Here is a 15,030-nt window from a genome sequence, read left to right on the forward strand (position 1 = left end):
GTTGCCATAGCAGTTCTATTGCTCACAAACTTTATTAGTTATTAATATTTATAGTCAGTGACTTATGTTTTTACACAGCACACAAAGGCTCTAAATCAGCGTTGCCAGGTGTATCTTGCAGCCCAGCAGTGATGAGGACTTCCTGGAACCATGTGTTGTGAAGGATTAATTAGAAGGCATTCAGCCTCAGCAGGAAAGAGTGCGGTGGTTGATTAGCAATGTCTGTCACGGGCACAGGAATGGGGACTGGAAGCCAGTCCTGCCATCCTATCCTGAGGGAGGCTCTACTTCTAGAATGAAATCCAAGCAACTGTTGACAGGTGGCGGTACCCCACTGTCTAAGTCTTCATGTGTATCAAAGAATCCCCTGGAAAGTCTATTAAAATGCAGATTTCTTGCTCTGTCTTCAAATGATTCTGATTCATTGGCTCTCTGGTGAGGTGTTTATAAGCACTGAGATGATTCTGAAAGGAGGGTCCTTGAACTACATTTGAAGAAACCTGCTTCCTCTCTGCACGAGCTGTCATTGTGGGCACCCAACAGTTTCTCTTCTACTTCCCAGGCAGGTTTTGTGGCGACAAAGTCCCGGAGCCTCTCATCTCCACAGACAGCCGACTCTGGGTAGAGTTCCGCAGCAGCAGCAACATCCTGGGCAAGGGTTTCTTTGCGGTGTATGAAGGTTTGTTCGTGATGAAAGGAACCACTTGCGTAACTCCTGATATGCCCCTATCCTTCTCATGCACCCCGCTGCTCTTCCTCCACCCCAGGCATCATGACAGCTTGCTAGAGCTATGAGGTCTGTTCACTGCAGGGTTGTGGCAAGCTGAGGGTTGCAGTCCCCCACCCCTACCCCTTCACACTCTGGAAGCGAGGCCGACCATGCTCACTGCAGCAGACAGCCATCAAGAACCTCTCACCCCCACAGAGCCCCCCTTCCAGTCCAGCAGGGCAGTCGGCTTCCCCATGCATGGATAGTGTCAGAGGTGTCAGAGAACCCTATTGACATGACAGTCACTGAATAGCTGTGTGAGTCTGAGCAAAGACTCACTTCTGTGTTTGATCATTTGTGGAAGAAAGGATTTAGGCCAACATCAGGGAGTTTCCAACCGCACTCCCAAGGCCACCGTGCTGTTTGAGTTAAGGAAACCAATCGGGCTGGGCAGTTGCCTCCAGGCAATCCTGCTTCTATTTGTTCTATGTATTGGGCTTCTCTGGTGAGCTACCCACCTCTCACCAAAAAAGGGGGGAAACTACTGGATAATTATCAAGACTCCTTTTAGAGGAAAAGTGTTGTGATTTTGGAAAGTCCAATGTTTCGTTTTTGTAAAAGTGCCTGTGTGTGAGTCCCTCTGCTCCTCTGCCCTGGCTGCATGTTAGAATTACCTGGGGAATGCGAGCATCACAGCCCCTCGGAGCTCACCCAGCCCACTGGCATCAGCATCGCTGGGGATGTGGCCCCGGCTTCCATAGCTTGAAAAATATCCCGGGTAATTTTGATGCACAGTGAAGGTAGAGAACCACTGTTTTAGATGGTTATTTTCTTTATATGAACATATTCACTAGGAAATAAATGAAATTGAACCTTTCCAAACGCACGCTGCCTTTTGTTAGAGGGAAATGAAAATGTTAGCAAGTGGCGCCACCTAGTGGTGATCAGCAGCCGCTCACCTTCCTTCATAATATCTGATCAGGATGCCCGTCCTCCTGTGCTGTCTCTTTCTAAAGCTACTTGTGGGGGCGACATCAACAAAGACGCCGGGCAGATTCAATCGCCCAACTACCCCGATGACTACCGACCTTCCAAGGAGTGTGTTTGGAGGATTACAGTTTCAGAGGGGTTTCATGTGGGGCTTACCTTCCAAGCTTTTGAGGTAAGTACTGCTCAGATTGTCTTCCCAAGAAGTGAAGTAAATGTCAGCTTTAGCTTGACATTCCCTGCTCTGTAAAGATGGGTTTTCTTTTTTTCTTTCTTTTTTTTTCTCGGTTAAAAACCGGTTAAAAACAGGAACCTGAGAGGCTATTTCGAGCACAGGGTGAATTGCACCTGGGCACCTGGGTTTAAAATCTATGCAGGCATTGAAATTGGGTTCGCCTCCTTTCTGAAGCCTGCTAAAGAGTGTAGAGGGGAATAGAATGGCAGGTCCACGTGGGTTCCAAGGAAGTTCTGTAGAAGCGTTTCCCCCTGCTTCTCATGTCTTGGTCTCTCTTCAGTTTGATTCACCCCTGACTTCTGCAAGGAGAAAGCTCGGAGATGTGCAGGACAAAATGGGTCCTTCTCCCCCTCATTAGGTTTTTGAGCATGATATTTAGGTTCCCTTGTTAAACCAAAAACCTTTAGTTCCAGATGAATGGATAAAAACATTCTGGTATATACATACAATGGAATATTATTCAGACATAAAAAGGAGTGATGTTCTGATTCATGCTACAACATGGATGAACCCTGAAAACATTATGCTAAGTGGAATAAGCCAGATACAAAAACACAAATATTGTCTGATTCCAAAGTATATGAAATATCTCAACTAAGCAAATTCATAGAGGCAGAAGGTAGAGTAGAGGTTACTAGTGGGTGGAGGGAGGGTGCAGTGTTTCTGTCTAAGGTGATGAAAAAGTTTTGGTAATGGATGGTGGTGATGAGAACATAACATTGTAAATATAATTATTGCCATAGAGAAGTACACTTAAAATGATTAAATTGGTAAATTGTGATATATATCACAATTAAAAAACAAGAAACAACAACCTTAAGACCCAATCATCCATTGTCATCCACATTGCCTCATTGTCATCCACGTTGTTTCTCTGTTTAGATTGAAAGGCATGACAGCTGTGCATATGACTACTTGGAAATCCGTGATGGCCCCACAGAAGAAAGTCCCCTGATTGGCCACTTTTGTGGCTATGAGAAACCGGAGGATGTAAAATCGAGCTCCAACAGAATGTGGATGAAGTTTGTGTCTGATGGCTCTATCAATAAAGGAGGCTTTGCTGCCAGTTTTTTCAAGGGTATGAATCAGCATTTTGCTTCCACATTTAGTTGCAGGAGGACGCATTGCCCCTATACGAACCTCAGCACCAAACAAGGCTCCCTGCAGGGAGGAGTCAGTGACCCATTTCAGAGCTGTCCCCTGGGTCCCCAGCACAGTTCACAGCTGACTCAGAGGCAGGCTTAGCCTTGGCTTCTGTGTCATAGAAGGATTTGCCACTGTACTTGGAAATTAGATTTAATAAGTTTATAAGGTCAAACTACATGCTGGTGAAATTGAACTTTGATAACAATAAATATTTGTATAGTAGATATTATTATTTGAGCCCCTATTGTGTGCTAGGAACTGTTCAAAGTACTTGATTTACACTATGTCATTTAATTCCCAACATAACCTTTTTGAATTGAGTTTTGGTCTCCTTTGGTCAGGGCTGAGAAGAGCTGCTCAAGATCACTCAAGGATCCAAACCCAGTCAGCCTGACTTGTAAGCTCCAACTCTTCCCACGTTGCCTCACCTTCCTTGTTGTGGGCTGGAGCAACAACCCAGGTCTTTAGCTCCTGAAGCATCAGCCCCCAGCGTAGAATTAATGATATCTGGGAACCAGACCCAGAGCTGAGAAGGCAGACAGACCCAGCACTCCTAGCACCAGGAGGGCCGCCTCCCAGGACTCCTTTGAATGGTCAGGTCCTCCTTTCTGCCCTCAGGGCCCCAGAAGCCCTGCAGACCACAGCCTGGAGGGAAAAGTGGCTCTTCCTCCATGCACTGTGGGTGGCCAAGCTCTCCAGCAGCCCTTGAACAGAGGGGTCCAGTCCTCCGCATCTGAGATCCCTTAACCAACAAAACCGCTTCCGAGGCTCCTGAGCCACTCTTGCTCTGGAGAAGGCTGCTTTCCCTCCCTGCCCTCCTCTCCCAGGACTCTTGGCTGCACCAACCCAGAGTCCTGGACCCTCCCCTCCCTCTCCTTCTCTCCTCCTACTCCCTTATAGACCCTTTCCCCAGGTTTCCCCTGAGCAGGGTGGGTATCAAAAGAACTTATTTCAAGCCATGTGAGTCTGAACAGGCAGCCATCTGTCCTTAGAGAAGCCTCTGGGAGAAGGAAATCTGCCCGTTTTATCTAGCCAGTTGTGAAGCTCAAATGAAATGATGGCTGCAGAGTCGCTTTATCATTTGAAAAGTGCCAACCAAGAACAGGGGATTATTATTATTTTTCCTATTTTGAAGTGCCTGGGGAGAGTAAAACCAAGCAGAAACAGAGCAAGCATCATAATGTTCTGAATAATTGGAGATGATACCTAATTGCTCCTTTCCCAAGCCAAAAGGCCAGGCCCTGGCTAGTACATTTCAAATACAGGTCAGCTTGCAGTGTGGCAGGAAGAAGGATCTGACAGCTTTTGCCAAGATGCTGAAATGCGCAGCCCTGCCCAGTGTCTCCCAACCCTGGGGAGGCCCTGGTCTCACTTGCCAGCAGCACCACCCAGGCTGGGTGGCTTTGAGCAAGTGACACCACCTCTCCGAGCTGCAGACTCTCCACCTGTAGAAACGGTGCTACCAGGCTGTCGCCGAGTCATCGACAGGAGGAAATGAAACAGAATAAGGGAATACACCTGCTGTCATGTGTAGTCCTGTTAATTGTGTTTGAGGTAGATTTTTTTCTCTCTCTCTCTGGAAAAAATGCTGTAACAATTTTGTCCTGCTATAGCCATGCTTCAGTTTCCTGTGGCTGCTATAACCAATTACCATAAACCTAGTGGTTGAAAACAGTACAGATTTATTGTCTTACAGTTCTGAAGGTCAGAAGTCCAAAATGGGTCTCACAGGGCTAAGTCAGAGTGTTGGCAGGGCCACGTTCCTTCTCGAGGTTCTGCGGTGAATCGGTTTCCTTGGATTTTCCAGCTTCTGGAGGCTGCCCACAGCCCTTGGCTCGCAGCCCTGCCTCACTCTGACCTCTGCTTCCATCGTCGCCTCTCCTTCTCTGGCTCTGACTCTCCTGCCTCCCTCTTTCATTTATAAGGACCCTTGTGATTCCACCTCAGGATCCTCAACTTAATCACATCTACTTTTTGCCATGGAAGGTGGTGTATTCACAGGTTCCAGGGATTAGGATGTGGGCAACTTTGGGCCTGTTATTCTCCCTACCATAAGGGAGAATTATGAGGTTTTAATTCTAATTCTATTTATTCTGATACTCTTGATCTTCTCCTCCCCTGACTTCTCCCAGGTCTTCAGGTTGGGTGTTGATGATCCTTTCCAGTGAATTAGCTGGTAACCAGTTGACACTGACCCACCCCTACCTCATTCCTGAGTCTACTGGTAATCAGTGATGCACACTTTGTAAAGGACCAGCTAACACTGGAGATAAGGGTAGCCAGATTAAGCAAATAAAAAAACGATGCCCAGTTAAATTTGAATTTCAGGTAAACAACCAATCATTTTTTAGTATACATATGGGGATGTGAAATTCAAATATAACTAGGCCTTCTGCATTTTATCTGGCAACCCTACTGGAGATACCAGTTAGGGCAATGGAAAGAGTGTTTATCTCTGTGAAGCTCAGCTGTCTGCTAAGGGACTGAGTTAAGAGCAGTGGCTTGCTCCAAGTAGCCAAGCTAGCTGGTTTCCTTGGCTGGTTTAGAAGATACCATCTTCTCCCTCCTCCACATGTAGCATTCAAGCGTCATCGAACTACGCATCAGGCACTATGCCAGGGGCTGAGGCTGCAGAGGGAACAGCTAGTCCTTGTCCTCAGATGGGCGGTGACATTGCCCGGTGGAAGTGCTGCCATCTGATTACGTCACAGAGGCCCACAGACTCCCCCCAGGGTGGGCTCAGATGATCCGCAGTAGCTACTTCAAGGGCATTTCTATTCACAAACATCATTTTAGATGCTTATGAGGGTGTTAATCGAGGCCCACCTACACTAACTTAGTGCCCGGACTCAGCCTGACCTCGTTTTTATGTCAACAAGGACTGCAGGGAGCCACTTTCAGAAAAGAAGAAATATGCGAATCCCCCTTGACCCCGAATATTAAAGGAAGAACCAGGACTAGTGAAAACTGGTCAGTATCTGTTAAAGGGGAAAGAAAAGACATCTATTGAGTGTTGGCCACGTGCCAGGAACCTTGTTAGTTATCTCACTTTATTTTCACAACAACCCCTTGGTAAGTATTATTATTACCCTCATTTTAAAATGGAGGAAACAGAAGTTCTAAAGAGACAGAGCTGGAACTCGCACATTGACCTGTCGGCTTCCACCATCAACTCTCTTTCCACCAGGTCACGTTTAGCTCAGAGATCCAAAAGTCACAGGGAAGGAAAATGAAGGGATTTGAATTTTTCATTTTTTGTGATTTGATTCTGACACTTTTCACTTCTCAGCCTTCTTGATCCCACTGGGGTATAGGAAAAGGGGCCCTGGATTTAACAACTGAAGTTGTGGGTCCTAGTCCTGCCCCATTCCTCACCAACTTCATGTCCTTGAGCATGTCACTCCTCCCTTCTGAGACCGGGTCATACCGCATTGCTCCCCACTGTCTGCCCAACGCCTGGCGCACCAGAGGCTCTGTGGATATTTAGGAGCCAGTGAATGTGTGGGTGAAGGAATGAGGCTCAGTTTCCTCTTTTGTGGATCCGGCCTGATCCCTGCTTTGCCTACCTGGTAGGCTTTCCGGGAGGATGAGTGAGGTGAGAGATAGCAGTCTAGAGCAGCACTGTCAAATAGAATTAGAATTTGAGTCGCAAGTGCGACACTTGTGTGTAACTTCAAAATTCTAGTTAGCTGCCATACAAAAAAAAACAGGTGAAATTAATTTTAAAGATATATTTTATTTAATCCAGCACATCCAGAACACTGTTGTTTTAACATGTAAGCAATAGAAACATTATTAATGAGCTATTTTACACCCGTTTTTTTTTTTGTATCAAGTCTTGGAAATCCAGTGTGTGTCTTAAACTCACAGCACATTGTAATTTAGACTATCTCCATTTCAAGAGCTTACTGGCCCCATGTGGCTCGTGGCTACCATATTGGGCAACACATGTCTAGACAGTGAGCAAAGCCAGCTTCCTTCGCCCAGGCTTTCCCCAGCGAGGTCAGCAGAAGGATGGCCTGTGAACGCAAAGTGCTCATTGCATGTGTCAGGACTCCTCCAGTGAAAGAAACTGGAAGAGTAACTACAAAGACCAGGCAAAGAGTTGTACTCAGCCAAAGAAGCTCTTGCCTTGGTGCCAGTTGGCAAGAGGCTCTGCCCAGGGCCCAGCTGGCAGAGGACACTGACCAGGGTGCCAGCTGGCCTCTGCCTCCCTCTCCTGGTGCCAGATGGCAGCCCCTCTCAGAGCCTACTGGCCAGGCAGCAAGCAGAGCTCCTCGAATCTCTTGATTTCTTCAGGAGACGGCAACAGCATTTGAGGATTGACAGTGCCATTTTGGTCCCACACTCCCCATATAAAGAATATGAGAACTCCCACATTCTGTGTTCCAGTGCTGAAGGACTCCCATGGGGTGTTTGGTGAGGGGCTGGCTTCCTTCAAGTTGTTTCTTCAAAATTTAGGGATGTGCCCTGCCTCCCCTTTCCTAAACTCTCTCCCAGATGTTTTTTGAGATTCTGCCTGAACCATCTCGTTAAAGAATGGGTCTCTCTAATACTACTTGGAAAATGAGGAGGCCAGAGTTCCCTTTATGGAAAGCTGAGTCCTGTTTCCACCTTTTTTCCCGATCCTCCACCCCCCTTCTGGATTTTTCTGGGAGGCTGGGTCTTGGCCACTGTAGCCTGGAGTGACTACAAGTCAGAGTGCTTGGAGCAGATCCAACTCCACCGCAGCGTGGAGGCAGTGCCGAGGACACCCAGGCTCCCACTGAGGGAGGGCCCTGGGACGCTTCCACACCGTCAGTCCAAGCTGGACCAGGTTCGTAAGTGGCCACACAGTCCGCTGTTCTTGTTGAAGAGAGCTCAGGTGTAGAAGCATACCTCTCACCCACCTTCTTAGGTCAAACACCCTTGCCCTGCCCTTCTAGTCTCTGGAGGAATTATATTCCCTTTGCTTTTGGTCCAAGTCCATTCCATACCCCTCCTTCCCCTCACTGCTAAGATGGTTCATCCACAGTCCTAAGGCATACGTGGATCCTGCTCACAGCCACAGTGTCTTCTGGCATCAGAGGCCCCCAACCCTGGCCCTTTGTTATCTTGGTCTATTCTGATGGGCTCCTTACTCAGTTACCTTCTGCCTTCTCCCCATGCCCACCAACCAGGTTTCTGTAATCTGCTGTGCCTTCACCCTGCCTCTCTAGTCTTCCTTCATTGACCCATCCTTGATGCATTTTCCTTCTTTCTGTTCCTACTTTGTCTCCATCATCCCTACCCCCCACCCCAAATTATTCTGGTCTGCACCAGTCCACTCTCACCTGGTTCAGGTATGCTCAGGTCCCCTTACCATTGTCCCTCCCTCCATCATCCTGTCATTCTGCCCACTGGAATCTCAAAAGCAACTGCACTGTCTTCTATAGTGATGGCTACTGTGTACTGATCATCTGTGTATTGGTCACATGCATCATCTCTAATCCTCAGGACAACCCTAAAAGGAGGTATTATTCTCTTTTTAAAGCAGGAAGGAGACTCAAGGGGTTAAATCATCAGCCCAAGTTTACCCAGTTTATTGGTGGATAATCTGGGATGGAACCCAGGTCTTCTTGACTCACTCCAAAGCCTGGACTCCCTCCACAACTCCTTCTTGTCTGTTCTCCTCCTTCTATTCTTTCTTGCAAATGTGTAAGTGCTTTGCATACTGTAAAGTGATAACCAAATAATTGCAAGATTATTACTATTTTAGCTTACTTGATACTTGCATTTATTTGAGCTGTGACAGCTTTAATCCTCTGCCTAGAGCATATCTTCTCAACTCAGTCTTCCTTACTGACCAGCTTATGTAAGTCTTTGTTGGCCCCAAGAACACATCACTCTTAGAGTTACCTAAGGTTACTATCCGCTATGTAAAATGATGGGATGTTTACAAACCCTCCTCTACCCAGAGGAGAACAACCAGGGACTAGGAAGACTTGAAGGAAATGGATCTATTTGGGTTTGAAGAAGGGCAGAGCAGAGGGGGACTTGAGGAGTGAAGGGCTTGCATTTTCTATGTGGTTCTGCAGAGCAGAGCTAGGACCAATGGGTTGGAAGTTGCAAGAAGTCACATTTTTGACGCTAGAAATAGCTTTGAAAAGCAGTGAGAGTACCGTCTCTGGGAGTTTTCAGGCAGGGTCTGGAAAGCCCATCTATCAGAAATGTTAGTAAAAAGGCCCCTGCCCAAGGTGGCAGAATTTGCTATCTTTTCAGGTCTTTTCTGAATCCTTTTATTTTATGTGTCAGGAGGTCTTTCCAGATCTGGTGGACAACTCCGTTTGCCTTCTTCCTTCTTTCTATGGTGTCGTGAACCCCCACTGCCACCTTCTTCCTGTATTGGAAGTTTGGGGGGGACCATGTCTCAGTATGTAGTTGTCCCTTTTTGAGACTCCATTAGCTCTGTGAGGTCATGAACTGCAGGCTCTCTTTCAGTGATAGATGTACCATGGTTGGCAAGAGAGAAGGATATTTTTCTTTTTATTTCTAAACTCCTCTTGGAGATACCCAATACTTGGGTTTTTCTTTTCTTCTGTGGTGTTTGAGGAGATTCTCCAATGGATGGCACTTAACGACATCCTACTTGCCATACTTTAATTTAATATTTAATTAAATATTTAATCATTATTTAATTATTAATACTGGACACTTGCCAGAGCCAAATCCCAAGCAGTCCCTCTCCCTGCAGCCTCTCCCACGCACTCATTAACCTAGGAGCCCAGTGCTTTCTGTGACCTTGAAGATCTCCCTATGCACACCTTGTCAGATTATGTAAGAAATGTTAAGTAATAGGTTCTGGTTCTGGTCTCTAGAGAATACTTAACACATCCTCAGTCAGAAATGTGTCCTTTTGCCCTTACCCTTTATTTATTGTCCCAAGTAGTGTCATATTTCTGGGGGAAAATTCCCAATTCCATGGCATTAAAATGGTCTGTCTTTGGCATGGAATCTTCTGAGTTTTTTGAAATCACAAATGAATACTGCTGACTGAACACCTCCAAGAATTAAAGTTTGTGGCTCCCCCTCCTCTCAGAGGGTCCCTGTTTTGGGCCAATAAGCTTTTCCTGCTTGTCTTCTCCAGATCACACCCTTCACTGTGACTGCGGCCAGTTTTTCTGACATGGACCTGGGACTCCTTGGTAGATGGTCATGTGGTTCCATTCTTATTCTTAGAGGATACTCGCTTTTACTCCACTCCCACTCTGAGCCGGGGTCCCTGGGGTCGAAGGGAAGGGGGACCAGGACCTGGCCGATTCCGGATGGTTTAGCCCAGGTCCCCTTCCTTCCCCACAGAGGTGGACGAGTGCTCCTGGCTGGATCACGGTGGGTGTGAGCAGCGCTGCGTGAACACGCTGGGCAGCTACAAGTGCATGTGTGATCCTGGCTACGAGCTGGCCCCCGACAGGAAGACGTGTGAAGGTTGGTGCTGACCTGCATGCAGGAGTGAGAGGGGATGGGGGACAAGTCTTAGGGAGCAGTGGGGCAGAAAAGGGCAGCTGGTTGGTTGTGGAGTAACAGTGGACAGATGTGCTGGAAGATCCACCTATTTCCCAGAGGGAGACACAACTTTATGACGGTCATAAATGGGAAAGAACTGCCAAAATTATATGGACTCCACCCTAGAAACAGTGAGCTGGGCCATCATTTATTTTCTTCTGTGACAGTATAAAATTCACATAATTAAGATAGAAGAAAATAAAGAAAACTGTGTGTCTGGAGTGACTCACCGATAGCACGTTTCAGTCATTCCACTTCTGCCTAGCTGGTGGTCTGTCTTCCTTGCCCACCTGCATGAGTGTCTTTGTTCATATAAACCAGGTGCTTGGCATATAGCTCCGTGCAAACATTTTTAACTCTTCTTTGGTTCAAGTCATGTGGAGCCCCCAACTATGCCCCACGTGGCAGGTAGCACAGGTGCATCATCATTTTCAAAAGCCCCTGACTTCATTTCCCCCAAATCCTCAGTTGTAACCAACTAAGAAAAAAAAAAAAGGATGCTGAATTAATCAGTTCAGATTGTCTAACATTTTTTAAATTAAAGAACAGCAGGGATTATTGCTGCTTGGGGGAAATGGCAGTAAGTCAGAACTAAAATCAAATGAGTCTTGTTTCTGTTTCCCCTTTGCAGTGGCCTGTGGTGGCTTCATTACCCAGCTGAACGGAACCATCACCAGCCCTGGGTGGCCGAGGGAATATCCCACAAACAAAAACTGTGTCTGGCAAGTGGTGGCTCCTGTTCAATATCGCATCTCCCTGCAGTTTGAAGCATTTGAACTGGAAGGCAACGAGGCAGGTTTTTTCTCCCTAATTGTTTGGGGCTTGTATTGAACTGTGGCTCAGAGCTGGAAACCAGTGAGGGGCTCCCAGGCAGGGAGTGGCTGTATTGGAACTGGAGAGTCCTGGAGTCATGGAGTGGAATCTGGGTGGAATCTGTTTCTGTGTGTGTGTGTGTGTGTGTGTGTGTGCATTTCCTCCAGCAGTTTCAGCTACACATCCTCTACTGCTAGAGCTCCTTTGACGCTTTTGTCATCCAGAAATCCAAGGAGAATCAGGACAGAAGTGGAGGAGGCAGGTCTTGGGGCTGGGGGTGGTCAGGACAGGTGTGTCTCCTGGGAGTTGGTGTCCAGCTGGGGCAGGGGGCAGATGGAGAAGGAAGGGGGTGGGGTTCAGCTGGGGGCAGGGATGATATAAAGGGCCTGTTTCCTCTCTTGGGCAAGGCCCATGGGACTCCCTAGGAAGTGTGACTCGTAGTTTCCCTGGGCTGCCCTGATAAAGTACAAGCTGGTGGCTTAAGGCAACAGAAGCTCATCGTCTCAGGGTTCTGGAGGCTAAAAGCCCCAAATCACAGCGCCGGCAGAACCCTGCTCCCTCTAGAAACTATAGGGGAGAATCCTTCCTTGCTGCCTCCTGGCTTCTGGAGATTTGCTGGCAACCCTTTCATTCCTTGTCACTCCATGGCCTTCTCCCCAGTGTCCCTCAGCTGTATCCTCTCCCCTCCCTATAAGGACACCAGTCATATGGGCTCAGGGCTGGTCCTAATCCAGTTAGGTCTCATTTTAACTAATCACATCTTCAAAGACCCTATTTCCAGGTAGGGTCGCATTCATGGAACAGAAGGTCATGACTTGAACGTGTCTTTGGGGGGTGGGCTGAGGGGTTGGACACAATTCAGCCCCTAACAGTGACCAAGTCAGCTGAGGCCCGGGCAGAGCTCTAGAACCAGAGTGCTAGCTAGGCATCCCCACTGCTGCACCTCAGGCTGGAAGGACCCCCAGGCACACAGGCCCTTCTCCACCCTCCCCGTGCCTGGGCCAGGCTGGGTTCTCGGCAAGAATCCAGCACCAGCTTGACTCTCACTCGACCAGTCAGGCCTCTGGATACTGATAAGCAACCCCAGTGCCACTGACCCTGCTGCATGGAGGTCCCTGTGCCAATGAGGGCCTCACCCCAAAGTGAACATTGAATGGACAAAGCAAACCCTGAAAGCAATTGGTCAGATCACTTAGCGTTCAGGTTCAATTTTAAAAAATCATTGATGCAGCAGGCAGTGTGGAGTCTAGTCTTGCCTCTGCTGAGCTGTGTGACCTCAGACAAGTGTCTTTCCCTTTCTGAGCTTCATATGATCTACATGAAAATATAACTGAATTGGATTGTTCCAGCGGTTTGCAAACTTCTCCCTTCCCCTCCTTCTTCCTCCTCCTCCTTTTTTTCCCTGTTTTAGCAACAGGAGCCCTCCCTTCAAATGAAATCTCTTGTGGAAACCCAATAGATGAAATAAAAGCAAAGCTATAGGGATATGGGTGTGCGCCAAGCAATGGTGAGGCCACAGTGCCCTGGGGTCTGGGACAAGGGACCCCTCCCCACCATGCCCCCTTGCAGGTCTGTAAGTACGACTTTGTGGAGGTGCGCAGTGGCCTGTCCCCCGACTCCTGGCTTCATGGCAAGTTCTGTGGCTCCGAGAGGCCCGAGGTCATCACCTCGCAGAGCAACAACATGCGTGTGGAGTTCAAGTCGGACAACACGGTCTCCAAGCATGGTTTCAGGGCCCACTTTTTCTCAGGTAGGCTGGTCTGGAGAGGAGGCCACCAAGCTGAGGGTGAGCTGGCTTTGCAGGCTCCCAGCCTCTGGGGTCCCTGCCCGCTCCCTCCCTCCCATATAGTATTTCCAGCTGGCGTGCCTGGATCCAGGATTTTCTATATGGGCTGCATGTTGGACCCTGGTTCTCAAACTGAAGGCCGTGAGCCATCAGGGCCAGCACGGCAGCTGGTGAGGAAAGCTTGGTCTCCTTAGCAGGGCATTCAATGCTGGACACTGCCTTGGCCCACGTGTCTTTCCAGCTCCAGCTCCTCGGCCAGGTGCCCTGTGCTCTGTCCCCAGCACTTCCCCTGGCTCACAACGCCATCACCCTACCTTCCAACCCACCCCCCTGCCATTCTCCCTTCACACCCACTGCCACTGCCCATGGTGTTCGCTCTCCCTGGATTACCCTTGACCCTTCCCCACTTAGAAAACTACCTTTAAAATTTTAATTTTATTGTTGCAAAATATATATAACATGAAACTTGTCATTTTAACCATTTTAAGTGTACAGTTCAGTGGCATTAATTATATTCACAGTGTTGTGCTAGCACCACCACTGACTATTCCAAAATTTTCATCACCCCAAACAGAAACTCTGCACCCATTAAGCAGTAACCGTTTATGCCTATCTCCCCCCAGCCCCTGGTAACCTCTCATCTACTTTCTGTCTCTATGAATTTGCTTATTGTAGATATTTGCATATAAGAGGAATCATACAATATTTGTCCTTTTGTGTCTTGCTCCTTTCACTCAGCATAACGTTTTCAAGGCTCATCCGTGTTGTAGCATGTATCAGAACCTCATTCTTTTTCATTTTTTTTGAATTTTTAATGCAATTTTATTGAGATATATTCACACACTATACAAACCATCTGAAGTATACAATCACTGGCTCACAGTGTCACCACATAGTTGTGCATACATCCCCATGATCAAATTGAGAACATTTTCATTATTCCAGAAAACAAATAAAAATAATGAAGAAAACCCTAATCCTCCCAAACTCCTTGTCCCCCTCTATTATTTACCCATAGTATTGGTGTGGTACCTTTGTTACTGTTGATGAGAGAATATTAAAATATTACTGTTAACTATAGTCCATAATTTTCAATAGGTACATTTTCCCCCAGACCTCTTATTATTAACTCCTTATAATAGGGTCATACATCTGCTCAAGTTCGTGAAAGAACTTTTTTATATTTGTACAGTTAATCATGGACATAGTCCACCACAAGATTCACTGTGTTTTACATTCCAGTGATTTAACTTCCAACTTTCCTTCTGGTGACATACATGACTCTAAATTCCTCTTTCCACCACATTCACACTCCATTCAGCACTGTTAATTATTCTCACAATAATGTGCTACCATCACCTCTATCCATTTCCACATGTTTTAAGTTCAACCTAGTTAGACATTCTGCACTTACTAAGCAACTGCTCCCCATTTTTTAGCCTCATTCTATATCCTGGTAACCTATATTCTATATTTTATGTCTATCGGTTTACATATTATAACTAGTTCGTATCTGTGAGATCATACAATGTTTGTCCTTTTGTGCCTGATTTATTTCACTTAACATAATGTCCTCAAGGTTCATCCATGTAGACATGTGCTTCAGGACTTCATTCTTTCTTACTGCTGGATAGTATTTCATTGTGTGTATACACCACATTTTGTTTATGCATTCCGCTGCTGATGGACACTTGGGTTGTTTCTATCTTTTGGCAATTGTGGATAATGCTGCTGTGAACATCGGTGTGCAGATGTCTGTTCGCATCCCTGCTTTCAGATCTTCTGGGTATATCCTGAGTAGTGGGATTGCCTGTCTTAAGGCAACTCTATACT

General features: G+C 47.0%; 1 protein-coding gene across 1 annotated transcript in view; it reads left to right on the plus strand.

The window, feature by feature from the left end:
- Window positions 1-15,030, plus strand: part of TLL2 (tolloid like 2) — a 146,198-nt gene that overhangs the window by 112,402 nt on the left and 18,766 nt on the right. Inside the window, exons 11-16 of the mRNA XM_037804520.1 lie at window positions 563-679; window positions 1,726-1,871; window positions 2,814-3,009; window positions 10,395-10,520; window positions 11,230-11,390; window positions 12,981-13,161. Coding sequence (XP_037660448.1) covers window positions 563-679; window positions 1,726-1,871; window positions 2,814-3,009; window positions 10,395-10,520; window positions 11,230-11,390; window positions 12,981-13,161 — 927 coding nt within the window. The remainder of the gene's footprint in view (window positions 1-562; window positions 680-1,725; window positions 1,872-2,813; window positions 3,010-10,394; window positions 10,521-11,229; window positions 11,391-12,980; window positions 13,162-15,030) is intronic.

This window comes from Choloepus didactylus, chromosome 15 (assembly GCF_015220235.1).
Source record: "Choloepus didactylus isolate mChoDid1 chromosome 15, mChoDid1.pri, whole genome shotgun sequence".
NCBI lineage: Eukaryota > Metazoa > Chordata > Mammalia > Pilosa > Megalonychidae > Choloepus > Choloepus didactylus.